The sequence below is a fragment of the Bos grunniens genome, chromosome 1, assembly GCF_055505025.1.
Source record: "Bos grunniens cultivar Pamir isolate PY7600 chromosome 1, Bosgru_T2T1.0, whole genome shotgun sequence".
Classification (NCBI taxonomy): Eukaryota; Metazoa; Chordata; class Mammalia; order Artiodactyla; family Bovidae; genus Bos; species Bos grunniens.
This window is the reverse complement of record NC_141165.1, coordinates 8163625-8184592: the sequence shown is the minus strand read 5'-3', so window position 1 is coordinate 8184592 and position 20968 is coordinate 8163625. Positions and strand designations below refer to the sequence as shown.

The window sequence follows — 20968 nt, the reverse complement described above, 5'->3', positions numbered from 1 at the left end:
CTTAGGACATGTTTTCACTTGGGATGAGACTGGGGAGATTTTAAAAATTAGAAGGAACCAACCTTTCTGCTCAGTTGCCCAGTTGAACGAAATCTTCCTGATTAGGAAGAGGGGAAAATGAGCGAAAATAAAACCTTTCACAGAGACTGAGAATGCTAATTTGGATAAGCTACTTGGGGGACTTAAAAAACATTGTTGTAAACTTCTTATTGTGTCAGGAAAATTCAGTTTTAATAAACCTGTATGAGAATGCCTGTGTCCACCCAATTAAGTGATGCAGACAGATGCAGACACAACCACTTGATTTGTGGTGGTCATCTGGTGAGTGAGGGCTTCCCTGATAGCTCAGTTGGTAAAGAATCTGCTTGCAATGCAGAAGACCCTGGGTTGGGATGATCCTCTGGAGAAGGGATAGGCTCCCCACTCCAGTATTCCTGGACTTCCTTGTGGCTCAGCTGGTAAAGAATCCGCCTGCCAGGTCATGGAGACCTGGGTTCAATCCCTGGGTTGGGAAGATGCCCTGGAGAAGGGAAAGACTACCCACTCCAGTATTCTGGCCTGGAGAATTCCATGGACTCTATAGTTCATGGGATTGCAAAGAGATGGACACAACTGAGCGACTTTCACTTTCACATTTCACTTTCTGGTGAGTGAGGTTCCTTTCTTTCTGGTAGAGTCTTGTCCAGCTTTATAAGCTCCTGGTTTAACTGGGTCCTGTGTTTGTGCAGTTCATCAAGACTTCTTTGTACACAGGACCAAGAAATGTACAGTAAATGAGCACCCAGGGAGGAGGGCTGTGAGAGAGCAGCAGCTTTGATCAGTGGGCTTGGGCTCTTGACCTGCTTCTTAACTTTGCTGAGACTCTGGGCCTGGTTCCATGGGGTTGTGCTTAAGAGTAGTCAGTTCATTTTTTAAAAAGAGCCATTATTTAGTCCCTCAAATTACAGACCTGTTAGGTTAGTAGACTTTCCATGCAAAACCTATACCTGTTTCCTTTCAGGATAAATTGTTTCACCTGAGTTCCTTAAGTTGTTTATAGAAAAGAGCAAGTGAGATTTAGCTGTGATTTTATTTATTAATTACGATTATGCTCATAATTCACTTGGAGAAAAATCTTGTATAAATATAAATTTTTACTTTTGTTGATCTTTCCCTTTGCCTTTGACTCTCTCGATCACTAAGGTTATAAGTTAGTATTTTTACTTAAATTTTGATTCCACGTTTAGCTATAATTAGATGCAGCTTTAAAGAGAAGAGAGAGGCAACCTGTAGCAAACCATCCTTAAGAACTTGGGCAGTACAGTCAGACTGCCTGACTGGTGACCCCAGTTCCACCACTTAGTGGCTTTGGCACCTAAAATAATTTACTCAGTCTCTTTGACCCTCAGTTTCCTCATTGATAATACAATCTGTACTTCATAGTTTTGTGAGGACTCACAGCGGGTGATTGAAAAGGGATTGGGGAGTGGCTCAAGATAAGTATAGTAGGGGAAAGAATTGCCCCACCCAGAATGCTGTAGTGCCTTGTTGAGAAAAATAACTTATTTACAAAGCATTTGAAGAATGCTGAGCATTTACAAAGCATCAGTAAAGATCTGGGCTAGCTATTGTGTGTAACTGATGGAGTATGATTTTCATGAGCTAGAAATGGCCTTTAATAATTAGCCTAGCTAATTCTCTATTCCCTGCCAGAGGAAAATAGCAATTCTAAAGCCAGAGTCTCCTGTTGTTCTTAAAGTACCCTTGTTCGTAGTGAAGCAACAATCAGAACTAGACATGGAACAACAGACTGGTTCCAAATAGGAAAAGGAATATGTCAAGGTTGTATATTGTCACCCTGCTTATATAACTTATATGCAGAGTACATCATGAGAAACGCTGGGTTGGATGAAGTACAAGCTGGAATCAAGATTTCCAGGAGAAATATCAATAACCTCAGATAGGCAGATGACACCACCCTTTGAAGTGAAAGAGGAGAATGGAAAAGTTGGCTTAAAACTCAACATTCAGAAAACTAAGATCATGGCATCTGGTCCCATCACTTCATGGCAAAAAGATGGGGAAACAGTGGAAACAGTAACGAAGTTTATTGTGGGGGGCTCCAAAAATCACTGTAGATGGTGATTGCAGCCATGAAATTAAAAGACGCTTGCTTCTTGGAAGGAAAGTTATGACCAACCTAGATAGCATATTCAAAAGCAGAAATATTACTTTGCCAACAGAGGTCCACCTAGTCAAAGCTATGTTTTTTCCAGTGGTCATGTATGGATGTCCCAGAGTTGGACTGTGAAGAAAGCTGAGTGCCAAAGAATTGATACTTTTGAACTGTGGTGCTGGAGAAGACTCTTGAGAGTCCCTTGGACTGCAGGGAGATCCAACCAGTCCATCCTAAAGGAAATCAGTCCTGAATATCCATTGAAAGGACTGATGCTGAAGTTGAAACTCCAATACTTTGGCTGCCCGATGTGAAGAACTAACTCATTTGAAAAGACCCTGATGTTGGGAAAGATTGAGGGCAGGAGGAGAAGGGGACGACAGAGGATGAGATGGCTGGATGGCATCACCAACTCAATGGACATGAGTTTGAGTAAACTCCGGGAGCTGGTGGTGGACAGGGAGGCCTCGTGTACTGCGGTCCATGGGGTTGCAAAGAGTCAGATATGACTGAGCGACTGAAATGAACCGAACTGAACTTGGAACTGACAGGTCATAACTGGTTGCCGTATTGCTCAGGGGCATATGTTCTCTCTCTCTCTTAAAAATTCTTTATTATTATTATTATTTTTTTTTTTTTGCTATACTGGGTCTTCATTGCTGCACGGGCTTTCTTTAATTGCAGCAAGTGGGGGCTACTCTCTAGTTGTGGTACGCGGGCTTCTCATCGTAGTGGCTTCTCGTGTTGCGGAGCGAGGGCTCCAGTAGTTGTGGTTCCTGGGCTCCAGAGCACAGGCTTGTTATTTTTGGCACACAGACTTAGTTGCCTTGAGGTATGTCGGGTCTTCCTGGACCAGGGATCAAACCAATGTCCCCTGCATTGCAAGGCGATTCTTAACCACTGGACCACCAGGGAAGCCTTCTGTTTTGTTTTATTAAGGTAAAGTTCACATTTAACCACTATAAAGTATACAGTTCAGTTGTTCTCAGTATATTCACCATGTCATATAATCACCACCACCATCTAATGCCAGGGTTGTTTTCATCACTCCATAAAGAAGCTGTATTCCCATTAGCTGTATTCACTCCCCATCTTTTGAAGGTCATATGTTCTTAAGGTGCTTTAATGAGATTTGTTTATAGCTAAGATGGGTATTTAGTTAGCATTGACTCTTAAAACAGTCAAAATAATTTTGGCCTAGATGAATTTATGGAGTAGAATCTGAAACTTTGTGTTGTTTCAACAGAATCTTCGGTTCCTGCCTACCCAAACTTCCTCAGCCCACATCTGCAGAGAGGTGTGGTCCTGTTGAGTCATGGTCCTTGCCAAGCTCAGCTCTTTTCTAATGTAGCATTTATGGAGCTCCTGTTATGTGCCATACTCAGTTGTAAATGTTTTAGCTGTATTATTTTATTAAATCTGAAAGCAATTCTAGTGCACTAGTGTTCCAGTTTGTAGCATTGTCTCCATTTTACTGATGAGGAAATGGAGGCTGGACTCACTAAGGTGTCTTGCTCCAAGTTGCACCAGCAGTAAGCAGGAGAACAGGTGGTGAGCGTCAGGCTCCAGATCCATTAAGAGAATGTCGGTTCCACAGTCAGTTGAAAAATATTTCCCAGCACTCCATGAGCAGTGTATCAGTTAACTGATGCCACAGTAACGCTGAGGAAAAATCTCTGACACATGACAATAAATATCACCTGTGCAAGTCTGTGAGTTAGCCGATCCTGATTGAGCTTGGCTGGACGGCTTCACCTTTGGATCAGCTAGGGCTCCACTGTTCTTGGCTGTGCTTGCTCATGTATTGGGGTCATCTGGCTATAGACCCATCTACAGTGGCCGCAGCAGGGGCAACTCCTTCTTTTCCGTGTGTCTTTCATCTTCCAGTGTGAGTCCAAGGCCAAGCAAGAACCAGCCCTGCTTGCTAATACCCCATCAGGCGTAGCAAGTCCCATAGCCGGCCGAGGATCAAGGGGTGGGGAAAGGCTCGCTCCTGAGTGAAGGGAACTCCAGCGTCCCATGACGGAGGGTATAGATGTAGGGAGGGTGCAGGATGGGCTGTGTGTGCCATCCCTCTGCCACAGTCAGTTTGTGCTGTGTGTAACTCATGAACACTCAGCAGTCACCACGAGCTTGAAACCCCCCTGTGGTTGGTTGTTCCTCCATCTCCAGCTTCTTCTTTGCCAGTTCTCTGCATCGTCCTGTACACTTAAAGGGTAGTGGAGCTTGTCCTGTGGTTTTCTCACTTCTGGACCTCTTCCCAGCACTGCCTTCCTCCTCATCCCCATGCCTGGCTCACCCCTCATCCTTTGGGTCCAACTCAGGCATCACTCTGTGGAGCAAGCAGTCACTGACAGAACCTCAGCCTTGGTTAGAGGCCTTTGTTAATGCAGTAGTGATAATGACCACGTCACTGTATTGGACAGCAATTGTCATTTTGTTAACATCTTTATTGAGATGTAGTTCACATGCCATAGAATTCACCCCTTTAAAGTGTGTGGTCAGTGTTTCCAGCATAGGCCGAGGATCAAGTATAGGCACAGAGTTGTGTAGCTGTCACTGCAACCCACGTTTAGAACATTTTTATCACCCCAGAAGAAGTCTAACCACTGCTAGTCACTCACTCCCTGTTCTCCCTCCCTCCCTCAGCCCTTGGCAACCACTGATTTACTCTGTGGATTTGCCCATTCTGGGTGTTTTGTATAAATGGCATCACACTTAACTATACGTGGTCTTTTGTGAGTGCCTTCTTTCACTTAGCTTAACGTTTTCAAGGTCCACCCACGTACATCGGTCCATGTAACATGGATCAGTGCTTCATTTCTTTTTACTGCTGAATAATATTCCGTCGTATGCCGTATCACATTTTATTAACCCATTCATCTGTAAATGAACATTTGAATTCTTCTCATTTTTTGATTGTTACAAAAAACACGAATATCTGAGTACAAGTTTTTGTGTGGACACATGTTTTCATTTCTTTTGGATGTATACCTAGGAATGGAAATGCTAGGTCATCTGTTAACTCCATATTTAAGAGTTTGAGAAACTACCAGACTATTCTAAAACAGACACACCATCTTATATTCCCACCAGCAGTGTATAAGGGATCCAATCTCTCTGTGTTCTCATTAACACTTTCTATCATCCATCTTTTTTATTTTAGCTCTTCTAATGAGTGTAAAGTGGTTTCTCATTGTAGTTTTGATTTGTGTTTCCCCAAAGGCTAATGGTGTTGAGCATCTTATATGTGTTTAATGTCTATTTTTATATATGTGGAAAGTGTGAGACATGTCTGTTTTAATCCTTTGCCCACTTGTTAATTGGATTTTTTGTTTTTTATATTGAATTAAGAGTCTATATATATATATACACACACACACACACTTACGTATATATGTATTCTGGGTACAAATTTCTTATCAAATACATCATTTAGAAATATTTTCACTCATCTTCCCATATTTGCAGATTTACTTCTCCTATGCCCCATTCTGTGGGTTGTCTTTTTCACTTTCTTGATGTTATCATTTGCAACACATAAATTCTAAATTTTCACTATAGTTGAGTTTCTATAATTTTTTTTTTTTTGGTTTCTTATGCTTTTGATGTCATAGGTGAGAAACCACTGTCAAACCCAAGATCAGCAATATTTACTCCTATGCTCTATAGAATTTTATAGTTTTAGCTCCCCCACTTAGGCCTGTGATCCACTTTGAGTTTATTTTTGTGTATGGTATAGTAATTATCTTTCATGCATATTTCCCCCACTATCATCCCCCTGAGAGTGAGGACTGTTTCTTAGCCATCCATGGATCTCAGTGTGCAGACTAGGAGCTCTGCCAGTGTTACCCAACAGCGTGTACTTGGGCCCCTACAGAACTGAGTTCACTGAATTGTGTCTTCATATTCCATCAGCCTACAGGAAAGTCATCAGGCCTGTACGTCCTGTGACGATTGTTACTTTATTTACTGCTAGTATGTGGTGGAAAATAGCACTCATTCTTTCATTTGACAGATATTTATATTGGATGCTCCTTAAGCGCCAGGCTCTGTGCTGATCTTCCAGGACTTTTATGTAGCACCCTCTTTGTGAGGCCAGGTAAGCATGGTGGTCACCTCCGTCACAGTAGTGACTCAGCAAATTCAAGATCAGCAAGGTTGCCGCAAGGGAAGTGTGAGTTGGTCTGTTCCCAGGCTGCAGGAAATGTCACCGAACTGTTGAACCTCTTCTTCCTAAAAACAGTTGGCCTGCACATCTCAAGGCCGCTGAAGTCAAACCTACTCCTGAGGCAGGACTTAAAATTCATGAGAGACCTGGGCTGGTCAGAGGTACATTCATGGTATTGAATCTGCTTGCCAGGAACATCCGAAAACCCTGGTGTCTAAAGCTGATGAGGGCGGAATGTTCTAAGTCGGTGCCCGTTTTGACTCGAAGCCATTATTTCCCAGGGAATCTGTGTAGCTTGGCTCCAGGGTACCCTGTCCTCTCTGAAGGAGGAGACCCTGAGTTTCTATGGCTGAACCCTTGTCGTCAGTGACCTGGCCACATTCTAAGCCTAAGCAGGAAGGTCAGATTATAGGGAACCTGGTCAGAGGTGGGACGTGAAAGGGTCCCTAAAGCAAAAATGAAATTGAGATACCACTAAGCAGTCGTTGATACTAGTAGAATTTCAAACTGGAAAATAGTGAAGTTTAAATTTCCTTTTTTATTTCTTGTAAATACTGCTCCATCCTAACTTGTACAGTAATTGTTAGAAATAGTAGTCCAGAGTATATTTTATTTATAAATGACTGGCATTTACAGGCATGTGTACTACCGTCTCTGGGGTCGCACAGAGTCGGACACGACTGAAGCGACTTAGCAGCAGCAGCAGCAGCAGCACTACCTGTCTGCTAACATTGAAGAGATGACACTTTGAAACACTGGAATGAAACTTTTAGAGAATTCGTAGGTTCCAAAGAAGTTTCAAAAGGCAGCCCTTACGTAAGATAGCTGACGGAGAAGGCTGTGTTTCAGGTGGTGGTATACCTAGCCATCCAGAGCCTCAGAATACAGCGTTTCATTTCTCTTTGTCACATGGCCTGAAATTCTGACAGATATCGCAGCCCCATAGCCTTTATCACCAGGCAGAGATAACACATTTGTATTTTAAGAAGCAAACAAACAAGTATTGGACTTGCCAAATAAAACATGCGTGCTGACTCTGTGTAGATTAGAGAATCACTTAAGCTGAAGAGTGAAGTGTGAATACTTCCAGGCGAGTCGACGTGGATCTTTGTAGTACTGTGCTGCTGTCAGGCTCACTCTGAGTGAGAGATTGAAAAGGAAGGAGAGGAGAGACGTTGTGAAGTGTGCCTGGGTGCTGGGCAGGCCCTCGACTGGGGGGTGCTTACATCAGGGGTCCAGAGAAACTTGAGGGTGCAGAGTAAAGAAGGGCCCCCAGTGGGTGAAACTGAGTACCAGAAGAAAGGCAGGAGGCTGTGAAGATGGACATGAATCTTTTCAAACCTGTCTCAGAGGGTAGCCTTCGCTTTCCTCTTTGTCTCTTCAGCATCGCATGTTCTGCCCCAGCACCCCGGTGGAGATTTATTTCTTCCTCAGTCAAATAGACTCATGGTCTGGGAATGTGCCCTCTTTAACACTGTAGACCTCATTTTGTTCAGCTTACAAATGGAACTGAGAGCTTCTTGGAAGAGAAATGTTGGCTGTTTAACTGATGTTTCTAATATAACTTTCTATGGGGAAGTGCATTCCAAGTTACAGCCAATGAACTAGTGAATAGACTTTGAAATTGTAGTATGTTAATAGGTGGGAGTTTCCCGCGTTGGGAAAGGTGTTTGGGGAGCAAAACACACCTGACTTGATGGTGTGCTAACCTGTGCTAGAAGAGCCAGTTGGCAAATGTGTAAATCAGCAGGACTTAGAAATACGTTACTCCTTTCTCTGTGGTTGTGTTGAAAGGTGGTTATTTGTTATTTCAATTTAGTATTTTATTCCTTGGATGTATAGTCTTTGTCAGACACCTATAAACTTCTTCTCTGTCCCATCAAAATAATTGCAGGTTCAAAATTATTGAGTTCTTAATATATATTTTATTGTTTACTCAAATTTGTTTAAAAATACTTATCTAGGTTGATTTCTCTCCTGTATATCTTCCATAGTCTTCTGTTTTGTTAATAGAATTTTGTTTAGTTATTCATCCAGGGTAGAGATTCTGTCGCCTTCCACTTTACATCATATATCCACATGGACACACGGTCTTGTTATCCATCCTAGTCTTCTAAAGTGTCCTTTATTTCTTTTTATCATCCCTTTAGTTACCTCTGTCATCCTCATTGTCTCTCACCTGGGCTACTGCAGTGAGATTTTATCTTCTTCTAATACAGAGTATTTGACATTAAAGGTTATAATTCCTAATGGGCTGTGAAGTCAGTTTAGTGATGGTGACTAAAATTGTTCTTAATAATAGAATAAAAATATAGGAAAACATCTCAGAAAGTAAGGGCAGCGTTTTCAGCTCTGTGTGTATATAGATGCATACATGTATGTACTAAATGCTGGGGATCATGATTAAAATGTATTTGCTGTTGTGGGTCACAATAAGAAAGTATCAGAGAAAGTCAAGAAAACGAGAAAGCTGCTGTTCTTGTCTAACCTTTATGTACCCTCTTTCCCCTGATCTGCCTCTGTGTCTTTCAGTTATTTTTCTAAAATAAGAATCTCATCATCTCACAGCCCTGCTGAAGAGCTATCACTGGCTTCCTGTTGTCTGCAGGATGAGGTCCACACTCCTCAGCATTGCTCATAAGGCCCCTGATCATTTTATCCCAAGGTGTCCCAGGCGCCTGAGGTCCTAACTTCCACCTCGTACTATTCCGTACAGACATGCCTTTCTCTTCTAACCTTCTGTCTCTCCATGCCCACTACTTGGAATCCATTCTCTATGTGACAGCCCCATCTCTGAAGACAGAGATCAAATTGCACTGATTTGGAGAATCCCGCCATGTCTCTGCTTGTCCTCACTTGAGGGCTGAGGCTATGTATTATGTGACTTCATGTCCCAAGCTCGGCCGGGGTAGCACGTACAGCCAGCTCCTGAGTGTGTGTTCCGAGGAACTGTAGTCATTGGTTAAGCTAGTTCACCACCCCAACACTAGTCTCTCGGGCTCTTTTTAAAAAGAAGAAAAAGTAAATCTTTCCATTTATTTAGATACTTTCTAAAATGTTTTTAGATCTCAAAGACAGAACTAGATTGGTTCCTTGAAGATTTGAACAAGGAAATTAAAAAATGGGAACAGGAGAAAAAAGAAATCCAAGAAAGACTAAAGGCACTGAAGAAGAAAATGAAAAAGGTGTTAAATGCCAGCAAAATGTGAGTAACACTTGAAAGAAAATGATTTTCATTTATTTTTAATTTGGGTATATTTTGGGTTATTTTATCCTTTCTGGTATTCAGTTTCAGACTATCAAGTAAAGTGAAAATTTTAAGACAGTGTTCTCATTTCATTTTAAAGAACATCTGTTGGGAATTATCTCACTTACAGTTTTTTCTAAACCTTTCATATTTATACATAAATAAGTTACTTCCGGTCTGAACACCACCTCTTTCTCTGAACATTATCTTTGACCCCTTTTCTTTGTTGTAAAATGAGGGGATTTGTCTAGATCTAAGCTTCTGTCCAGCACCAAGATTCTGTGGTGATCATTTTATTTATTACTTCCACCCTGAATCTTTAAATTAGTAAAATTTGGTCCTATAATACGAAGGATTCAGTAATATACATTCAGGCAGTTGTCAGATGGGCTAGGTTTGTTTTAAGATTCTGTGCAATCCATTCCTAACCCCTGTTTCCATAAATAATTGTATGACTCCTCAGCTTAATTGCTACCTACTGTTGAACAAAATACCTGAAGCTTGCTGGCTTAAATTAACTTAATTTTAATTTGATCCGGATCTTTCATTCTGGGCTGTCTTGGCTGGGCCACCCTTCTACTGGTCTTGTCAGTGGTTCCCCCTGTGGCTGCGTTTAGTTGGGAGTTGGCTGAAATATTTTGGCCTCTTTCTCTCTATGCAGTTTCAGGGCTTCTTCCTCTCCACGTGACTTCTTCATGTGACTTTTATCTCCAGCACAGTAGCCACACCTCCTGTGTGATGGCTAAGAGCTTCCAAGAGTGCATAGGTAGAAGCTACCAGGCCCTCTGAAGCTTCAGGCCCGGAACCATCAACATCACTTCCGCCACATTTTGTTGTTTTGGGCAAGTTGCAGGCCTGGTCCAGATTGAAGGGCATTAATAAGGGGAGGCGTGGTTCTCTGGGGGCTCCACTGGCCACACTCACTGTTCAGGGCATTTATGTTTTGTCCACTTGCTGTGCCCCGTGGTCAGGTGAATTTCATTGTGAGTATTGCTAACTTTAACCTTTGGACAGTTTTTAAGTAGTCATTTATAAAGCATGATGAAATGGAAAATACTGCATATGTCATGTAATTTTGATTTTGCTCAAAGTTTCATTAGAAGAACACATTTATGGAAATCTAAAAAGCTTTTTACCTCTTACTGTTTGAGCAAGTACAGTCTTAATTTTTAAGTTACTCAAAAATTCTGGAGTATTTATATTTTAATTTTTTCATATGTTCAGTTCAGACATACTGTCAAACTAGACTAAATGAAACTGAGACTGTTGATAAAATTTTTTTCTGTGGTATCATAAAAATCATTTCTGCTGAGGAATAATCTTTTTATTGTCTTTTCCCTTTATTAGTGTATTTCTTTGCCTTTTTCTTTTGTAGTTTAAAGATAGGCTATCGGCTTCTTCATGCTTTTTGTACTTTCCAAAAAAAGCTAAATTTTTATATTTAGATCTTAAAACTTTTTGGCTCTTTTAGAGAACAACAAAGGTATATGAGGTTATTTCATTGATTTTTCTACACTTTAGATCACAGTTGATATTCATTAAGAAATGAATGGTCACGAGGAGCTTATGGTTGGTGCAGTGATACAAGTCAGAGATAATTGTTGAAGGAAGGCAGAAATTCCATGACAAGCTACCCAGTGTTGAAAACTTAGAGGAACTGTTTTACGAAAGAGGTGAAATGGGATTTAAATTGGTAGTTTGTGGAAACGGGTTTTTAGCCAGTAGAGATGACTAAAAAGGTGTGAAAGGAGAGCATGAAAGAGACAGAACCCTCTTGGTACAGGGCATTGCTTATTAAGAGTCAAAGATTTACACACTTTGTTTTGAAGAATTATCCTACTGTGTGCATGTGCGCATGCAGATTCGCGCGTGTGTGTCTGTGTGTAATTGGACTTCAGTTTCTGGCTTAAAAAATAGAAGGCTGTTTTCATTTTGAGTGAGAACCTATGTTACACTGTTGATGACCCAACACCTTATTCTTCTGTCTTAAATTGAACCAACCACTTGGCTGGAGGTGCTCCTGACACAGAACTGAGACGGGGTCTGTGCTATAGACACACAACGCAGAGTGAAGAAAAGGCGATCTGCCCTCTAGGTGTAGAAGGGAAATTTTTCCAAAAGGAAAAGGACCCAAATTCTTTGCCTATTTAGAAGATACTAGAAATGAAATATAAAGAAATCAAGAAATGTTTGCATGGATGTAGAATTTACTGTGTGAGATTGTGCTTTTAAAAATCTTTGAAAATTGATTGAAATTTGGTGATTATGCTTTTGCAGGTATACGCAGGAAAATGATGGAAAGGAAAAGGCACTTGAATTACTTCTGGATCAGTCCCTTGAAATCAGGCAAATTAAGCTTAAATTTATTTTTGTATCTATTATATTCTTAATATCAGAGGCACAGTCTAAATATAGTTAGACATCCAAATATATTTTTGCTTATATGTTTCTTTTAAATGTTTCTCTTTAAAAAAAATTCTGTTTTATTATTAATATTTAAATAAATTTCTTTATTTTTATGATTTCTACTTTTATTTCTCATTGTCAGTATAAAAAGCCCTGAATTTAGCATTGTTCATTACTCTTCATTTCCTTTGAATTAACCTGAAACTAAAAATGTATTTTAAAAACTTAGGTTACTTGAAATAACAGTCTCAACTATTGTAGTTCATTGTTCTACAATTAAAGAATTATTAAAGAATGTTTGTTATGAGCCTATAAAAAGCTTTCCTTTTAATCTTTACTACTGCAAATAATGTTTGTACATATTGGAAGCCAGTATGTAAAGTTTATTAACATGATCAGGTTAAACTTCACCTAACTTCATAAAAATGGGGAACCCATTTCACAGCATTCCCACCAAGTAACTTACTTTTAATTTCTCATTTTCTTTGATCGTTTGCAGAGGGCACATATGAGTCTTGTATTAAGTAGCCAAATATTGGGCAAGAAGTTTCTCTGGAAGATGTTCTATTATCTGGTTTGTGGCATGATTGTGAGCTCGCTGGTTATGTTTTTTTCAGTTAGTTTTTTTTGTTTTCTTTAATATTTGCAGTAATACATTTACAAATGAGAAAATGAAAATAGAAGAGAGTATAAAGAAAGGGAAAGAGCATTATGAAGAGAGTCTTCAAAGGGCTGTGGATGCAGAGGTGAGTCCGGAGTACTCGGTGACTGACAGATTCGGCAGGGTGTCATTTGTTTACTCCGCGTTTAATTACACATGAGCAGGACAACATTGCTGGGAAGTGTGGAGGCTGAGGGGTATCCTTTCACCCATAATCCTGCCTCCCTGAAACAACCACTCTCTCCTTGCCTATAACTTTAAATTTTTTTACCTTTATGCTTATCTTATGATAGAGTGTACACCATGTTTTGTGACTAGCTTTCCTTATTCAACACAATTCAGTCATTTTCAATGCTCTGTACTTTTAATGGCTTCATTATATTTAATCAAGTGATGTACCATGAAGTAGCCAACCAAAAAACCTATTTGCCAGTGCTGGAAAAGGAACTTGGAAATAATATACTTATTAAGAATATATACTCTCTTTCCTCCCCCTGGAAGAATATATACTAAAGTCAGTATACTATATGAGAAATTACTGAGACAAAAATAATTATCTCTGGCTATATTCTATTGAATTCCTGAAACATGGTTGCCTTTGTTTTTCTAATTTGCAAAGTAAATGTTGTTTATTAGTAAATGTGTCTACGATTATTTTAGAAACGTAAGGAAGAGCTTAACTCATGCAGTCTGTAAACATGGGTCTTTAAAAGAAATGTCAGCTATGCAGCTGCGTTTCTAAAGGAAGGAAGGAAAAAAGAGTGCCAGTGTTTACTTCTGCTTTGTGGACCCTTTTCCTGCATCTCTGTCCCCAAGTCACTCAGTTCCCGTTTACCACCATTTAACAAGCAGTTTTGCCTGGTGGGCCCTGTCAAGATTACTGACACCTGAATTAAAGCAACGCCAGTCTACATTTTCTGCAGTGACTTTGACACACATGGCCAGTTGGCTTGTGTGGGGAACCAGAGTCTAAAGTTTTCAAAACTTACCCTTGCTGGTAATAACTTACCCTGAGCTGTGCAGCAGCACCCTGCTGTGTGCCCGTCTGTGTGATAGCTTGCCTCTGCTTGTCCCAGACTCCACTCCATCCCCTCCTCCCCTCCCATTCGTCTGCTTCCCAGGCCTTTAAATTCCATAGGTGCAGCCTTGGTACTGTTCTGCAGGGTCCTGGCTCTCTGCTTACTGTGGTCAGCACCTTAGATTATGCACACCAGGTGTATACTTTCAGGTAACCTAGCTCCGTGCTTCTGTATGGCTTGAGCAGTAAGCCTTGTGGAAAGTTTCATAACTAAGAAAGTATCACTCTAGGAATATAATTTTACTATCACTTTGTTATTCTAAAGTTTATTTTTTAGTTAATTAATTTTGGGCTGTGCTGAGTCTTGCTGCATGTGGGCTTTCTCTAGTTGCCCCAAGCAGGGGTGTCTCTTGGTGGGGAACATAGGCTTTGGAAGTTCACGCTTCAGTAGTTGCAGCACACAGGCTCAGCAGTTGTCGTGCACAGGCCCAGTTGCCCCAAGGCATGTGGAATCCTCACAAAACCCACGGGTCAAACCTATGTCCCCGGCAATGGCCAGTGGACCACCAGAGTAGTCCGAAAAGTTTTAGTTCAGGTTCACTTGAGAGAAATGATAGTTAAATTCTGGTCACTCTTCTGATCATATGTCATTTAAGGAGAAACTTGAAAGTGGTTTAGAATGCTTTCATAGCTTTAAAATAGTTTGTTTGAAAATGCTTACAGTCTCTCATCTAATGGTAGGTATCTGTGCTTGAAAACTGGAAGGACATGGAAGTGTGTAAGTTACAGACCATGGAGTCACAAGCCGAAAGGTTTCTCAAGAATCTGAAGCTAATGAGCAGGTACTGTGGTGTCACAGGTGTCTTTCCACAATTGTTATTGAGGAAATAAAGATTAGGGCTGATTGGAGGAAAAATTATATTCAGTTCAGTTCAGTCGCTCAGTCGTGTCCAACTCTTTGTGACTGCATGGACTGCACCACGCCAGGCCTCCCTGTCCATCACCAACTCCCAGAGTTTACTCAGACTCATGTCCATTGAGTTGGTGATGCCATCCAACTATCTCATCCTCTGTCATCTCCTTCTCCTCCTGCCTTCAATCTTTCCCAGCATCAGGGTCTTTTCAAATGAGTCAGTTCTTCCCATCAGGTGGCCAAAGTATTGGAGTTTCAGCTTCAACATCAGTCCTTCCAGTGAATATTCAGGACTGATTTCCTTTAGGGTAGACTGGTTCAATCTCCTTGCAGTCCACGGGGCTTTATTTTTAATAGTTATTATAATTAACGCATGTTCAATCATGGGAAAATCAAAACATATCAAGAAAATTATAAATTATCCTAATTCTGAATTGAGCTGTAACTAGTTAATTTAGTTTTGGGGTAAATCCATTAAGGTTTGGGGGGAAAAAAAAAGGAAAATTTATATATAGTTTTTCACTAAGTAATATATGGTGGTGGTTTAGTTGCTAAGTCATATCTGACACTTTGTGACCCCATAGTCTGGGAACCTACTAGGCTCCTCTGTCCATGGGATTCTCCAGGCAAGAATACTGGAGTGGGTTGCCATGCCCTCCTCCAGGAGATCTTCCCAACCCAGGAATCGAACCTAGGTCTCCTACATTGCAGGCATATTCTTTACTGACTGAGCTAAAAGGGAAGCCCAAGCAGTATATAGGAAACTCATTTTCATATCAGTAATTACATTTCTCCAACCTAATTTTAAAAGGTTGAATAGTAGTCCAGTGTACGACCGTGTCATGATTTATTAAATAGCACTGTAGTGGGAGAGCTGGGTTGTTTGCACATTTTGCTATTCAAAGCTGCACTGGGGCAGATATCCTTATAGCTAAATTATTAGTCATTTCCATGCAATGAATAAATTCCTGGAATGAAGATCACATTTTTGAGGCTTTTCAACAGTTGCCTTCCATAAGAATAGTTACTTAACAGTCTAACCAGTAGAGTGTGGGAATGTTGCTTTTAAAGATATTTACATATGGTCATGTTTTTCAACTTCCCTGGTGGCTCAGACTGTAAAACGTCTGCCTACAACGCAGGAGACCCGGGTTCAATCCCTGGGTCGGGAAGATCTCCTGGAGAAGGAAATGGCAACCCACTCCAGTATTCTTGCCTGGAAAATCCCATGAACAGAGGAGCCTTGTAGGCTCCAGTCCATGGGGTCGCAGAATTGGACACGACTGAGTGACTTCTCTTTCTTTCACTTTTCTTTCATTTTTCAACCCTCCATGATCTATACCTGTTTTTGTTTATTTTGCTTTCTTTTTGAAATAAGGTTTACCATGAGAATCCAGAGAGTCTCCTTCAGTCTAGATTTAGCACTTTTCTATATGGATTTTTGCACATTACTTTTCATCTGATTCTTTTATCATATTCCACACACAGGTTTTAACTTTTTAATTCCTAGTGTTTTTTGATTTAAATTTCAAACCCTCAGTGTTGAACCAGAGATTGTACAGGTCATGGAAAAGCAATTTTAATGTACAGTTCTTTTTCTTTCTTCTTTTTTCAAGATTAAGTTTTTTTCACATCAGAAAACCTTTCTGATTAAAGGTAAACTGGTATGCTGATTCAGATTACAGGACTAATACAGCTGAGGTGAGATCGTGTGGTGTTCAGTAGCCACTGTGCAGCACGCCAAGGGGTCTGGATTGTCGTGCATCTGGGAAACAGAGATCTCAGGCCTCACTTTATCTAATAGCATTGACTCCTTAGTAAGCCTCATGGTATACAGATGGTCTTTCTTAGGGGGTCTGTGCTAACTCTGCTCATTCCACCAAAGGGTGGCAAAAGAGGAAAGCCATGAAAGCAGTGTTCTGGTTCTTCTTTAAGATGTATGAGAACAGACATAACCACGGATTGGTGGTGGTGATCTTCTCAATTGGAGTAGAAAACTTGTCTGTCACTTTCAGTAAACCAGATTCATGAGGTGCTGAGAAGTTTAATGTAGCCTGTTAGACCCCACCCTTTGTTTTACAATGAAGTAGGGATGAAGGTTTTATTGGAATGTATCCAGGCTGCCAACTTTTGGTTTGTTTTTGATGCTGAGATAGCCTTTGATGTTAAATAGGAAGATATCAACTGAAGAATTGTCTAATCTTCAAATTTGAGGAGAGAAGGTAAAATTCAGGAGAATATATGCTCTCTGTCCACCAGTTTTGGGCTTTGGGTTAGATCAGTTGATAATATTTCCTAAAGTGTAGTGACTTTGTAAGATACACAGTTCTTTAAAAATCATCTTTTTTGCTATGTGTGCATGATCATATTTCTCTCATTATCTTTAAATGTTTATTTTCATTTGTACTTTAGTGCTTTCAGTTTTTAAGTCTTCAAGTGAACATCAGCAGTTTTATGTTTTTCTCTTCTCTCAGTGATTCGGCAGCGTATTCTGACATGGACTCAGACATACATTCATGGGAATCGTTTCTTTCTGATGTTAGAGAAGAAATTGAGAAAGCAAAGGTAAGTTATATGGTATTTTATCATTCTGTCAAAATCTGTCTGATGGTTATAACTCTAAAAGAGGTAGTGTCATACTGAAACTTTCTTTTTTGGGCTGTTAAAGACTTTTTTTGTTGTAATTAAGAATTTTTCATGAAAGAAACATTATCTTCTTAACTATTTAAGCTCAGCCCTTGATAAGATAGCAAAGTTATGTTTAATAAGGCTTAGAGCATTCTAATTAATAGAGTAATATTAGAGTTAATTAGTTAGAATTAACAGTTGCAGTTATTTTGAACTTCTTCCTTTTTTTTTTTTAATTAATTATTTTTTTCTAAATTTTTAAAAGAAAATCCATCCTGAACCCTCCTCCCTCCTCGCTCCCCATATCATCCCTCTGGGTCGTCCCAGTGCACCAGTCCAAGCATCCAGCATTGTGCATTGAACCTGGACTGGCATCTCGTTTCATACATGACATTTCACATGTTTCAATGCCATTCTCCCAAATCTTGCCACCCTCTCCCTCTCCCACAGAGTCCATAAGCCTGTTCTATACATCAGTGTCTCTTTTGCTGTCTCGTATAGAGGGTTATCGTTACCATCTTTCTAAATTCCATATATATGCGTTAGTATACTGTATTGGTGTTTGTCCTTCTGGCTTACTTCACTCTGTATAATAGGCTCCAGTTTCATCCACCTCATTAGAACTGATTCAAATGTATTCTTTTTAATGGCTGAGTAATACTCCATTGTGTATATGTACCACAGCTTTCTTATCCATTCATCTGCTGATGGACATCTAGGTTGCTTCCATGTCCTGGCTATTATAAACAGTGCTGCGATGAACATTGGGGTACACGTGTCTCTTTCCCTTCTGGTTTCCTCAGTGTGTATGCCCAGCAGTGGGATTGCTGGATCATAAGGCAGTTCTATTTCCAGTTTTTTAAGGATTCTCCACACTGTTCTCCATAGTGGCTGTACTAGTTTGCATTCCCACCAACAGTGTAAGAGGGTTCCCTTTTCTCCACACCCTCTCCAGCATTTATTATTTGTAGACTTTTGGATCGCAGCCATTCTGACTGGTGTGAAATGGTATCTCATAGTGGTTTTGATTTGCATTTCTCTGATAATGAGTGATGTTGAGCATCTTTTCATGTGTTTGTTAGCCATCTGTATGTCTTCTTTGGAGAAATGTCTATTTAGATCTTTGGCCCATTTTTTGATTGGGTCATTTATTTTTCTGGAGTTGAGCTGTAGGAGTTGCTTGTACATTTTTGAGATTAGTTGTTTGTCGGTTGCTTCATTTGCTATTATTTTCTCCCATTCTGAAGGCTGTCTTTTCACTTTGCTAATAGTTTCCTTTGATGTGCAGAAGCTTTTAAGTTTAATTAGGTCCCATTTGTTTATTTTTGCTTTTATTTCCAATATTCTGGGAGGATCCTGCTGTGATGTATGTCAGAGAGTGTTTTGCCTATGTTCTCCTCTAGGAGTTTTATAGTTTCTGGTCTTACGTTGAGATCTTTAATCCATTTTGAGTTTATTTTTGTATATGGTGTTAGAAAGTGTTCTAGTTTCATTCTTTTACAAGTGGTTGACCAGATTTCCCAGCACCACTTGTTAAAGAGATTGTCTTTAATCCACTGTATATTCTTGCCTCCTTTGTCAAAGATAAGCTGTCCATATGTGCGTGGATTTATCTCTGGGCTTTCTATTTTGTTCCATTGATCTATATTTCTGTCTTTGTGCCAGTACCATACTGTCTTGATAACTGTGGCTTTGTAGTAGAGCCTGAAGTCAGGTAGGTTGATTCCTCCAGTTCCATTTTTCTTTCTCAAGATCGCTTTGGCTATTCGAGGTTTTTTGTATTTCCATACAAATTGTGAAATTATTTGTTCTAGCTCTGTGAAGAATACTGTTGGTAGCTTGATAGGGATTGCATTGAATCTATAAATTACTTTGGGTAGTATACTCATTTTCACTGTATTGATTCTTCCAATCCATGAACATGGTATATTTCTCCATCTATTAGTGTCCTCTCTGATTTCTTTCACCAGTGTTTTATAGTTTTCTATATATAGGTCTTTAGTTTCTTTAGGTAGATATATTCCTAAGTATTTTATTCTTTTTGTTGCAATGGTGAATGGAATTGTTTCCTTAATTTCTCTTTCTGTTTTCTCATTATTAGTGTACAGGAATGCAAGGGATTTCTGTGTGTTGATTTTATATCCTGCAACTTTACTATAATCATTGATTAATTCTAGTAATTTTCTGGTGGAGTCTTTAGGGTTTTCTATGTAGAGGATCATGTCATCTGCAAATAGTGAGAGTTTTACTTCTTCTTTTCCAATTTGGATTCCTTTTATTTCTTTTTCTGCTCTGATTGCTGTGGCCAAAACTATGTTGAATAGTAATGGTGAAAGTGGGCACCCTTGTCTTGTTCCTGACTTTAGAGGAAATGCTTTCAATTTTTCACCATTGAGGATAATGTTTGCTGTGGGTTTGTCATATATAGCTTTTATTATGTTGAGGTATGTTCCTTCTATTCCTGCTTTCTGGAGAGTTTTTATCATAAATGGGTGTTGAATTTTGTCAAAGGCTTTCTCTGCATCTATTGAGATAATCATATGGTTTTTGTTTTTCAATTTGTTAATGTGGTGTATTACATTGATTGATTTGCGGATATTGAAGAATCCTTGCATCCCTGGGATAAAGCCCACTTGGTCATGGTGTATGATCTTTTTAATATGTTGTTGGATTCTGATTGCTAGAATTTTGTTTAGGATTTTTGCATCTATGTTCATCAGTGATATTGGCCTGTAGTTTTCTTTTTTTGTGGGATCTTTGTCAGGTTTTGGTATTAGGGTGATGGTGGCCTCATAGAATGAGTTCGGAAGTTTACCTTCCTCTGCAATTTTCTGGAGGAGTTTGAGCAGGATAGGTGTTAGCTCTTCTCTAAATTTTTGGTAGAATTCAGCTGTGAAGCCGTCTGGACCTGGGCTTTTGTTTGCTGGAAGATTTTTGATTACAGTTTCAATTTCCGTGCTTGTGATGGGTCTGTTAAGGTTTTCTATTTCTTCCTGGTCGAGTTTTGGAAAGTTGTACTTTTCTAAGAATTTGTCCATTTCTTCCTCGTTTCCATTTTATTGGCATATAATTGTTGATAATAGTCTCTTATGATCCTTTGTGTTTCTGTGTTGTCTCTTGTGATCTCTCCATTTTCGTTTCTAATTTTATTGATTTGATTTTTCTCCCTTTGTTTCTTGATGAGTCTGGCTAATGGTTTATCGATTTTATTTATCCTTTCAAAGAACCAGCTTTTGGCTTTGTTGATTTTTGCTATGGTCTCTTTTGTTTCTTTTGCATTTATTTCTGCTCTAATTTTTAAGATTTCTTTCCTTCTATTAACCCTGGGGTTCTTCATTTCTTCCTTTTCTAGTTGCTTTAGGTGTAGAGTTAGGTTATTTATTTGACTTTTTTCTTGTTTCTTGAGGTGTGCCTGTATTGCTATGAACTTTCCCCTTAGGACTGCTTTTACTGTGTCCCACAGGTTTTGGGTTGTTGTGTTTTCATTTTCATTCGTTTCTATGCAAATTTTGATTTCTTTTTTGATTTCTTCTGTGATTTGTTGGTTATTCAGCAGGGTGTTCATCCTCCATATGTTGGAATTTTTAATAGTTTTTCTCCTGTAATTGAGATCTAATCTTACTGCGTTGTGGTCAGAAAAGATGCTTGGAATGATTTCTATTTTTTTGAATTTACCAAGGCTAGCTTTATGGCCCAGGATGTGATCTGTCCTGGAGAAGGTTCCATGTGCGCTTGAGAAAAAGGTGAAATTCATTGTTTTGGGATGAAA

At 39.6% G+C, this 20968-nt stretch overlaps 1 protein-coding gene across 50 annotated transcripts in view; it reads left to right on the top strand.

Annotated features, from left to right (window-relative positions):
• TTC3 (tetratricopeptide repeat domain 3) overlaps positions 1-20968 on the top strand; it is a 129764-nt gene that overhangs the window by 96859 nt on the left and 11937 nt on the right. For all 50 annotated transcript variants that reach the window (XR_015166533.1, XR_015166524.1, XR_015166517.1 and 47 more), the window contains 5 exons: positions 9392-9531; positions 11851-11919; positions 12629-12725; positions 14400-14500; positions 17046-17136. Coding sequence is in view for 47 of the 50 variants with exons in the window: in XM_086407834.1 (XP_086263960.1) it covers positions 9392-9531; positions 11851-11919; positions 12629-12725; positions 14400-14500; positions 17046-17136 (498 nt within the window). In the remaining 3 variants the exon portion in view is untranslated. The remainder of the gene's footprint in view (positions 1-9391; positions 9532-11850; positions 11920-12628; positions 12726-14399; positions 14501-17045; positions 17137-20968) is intronic.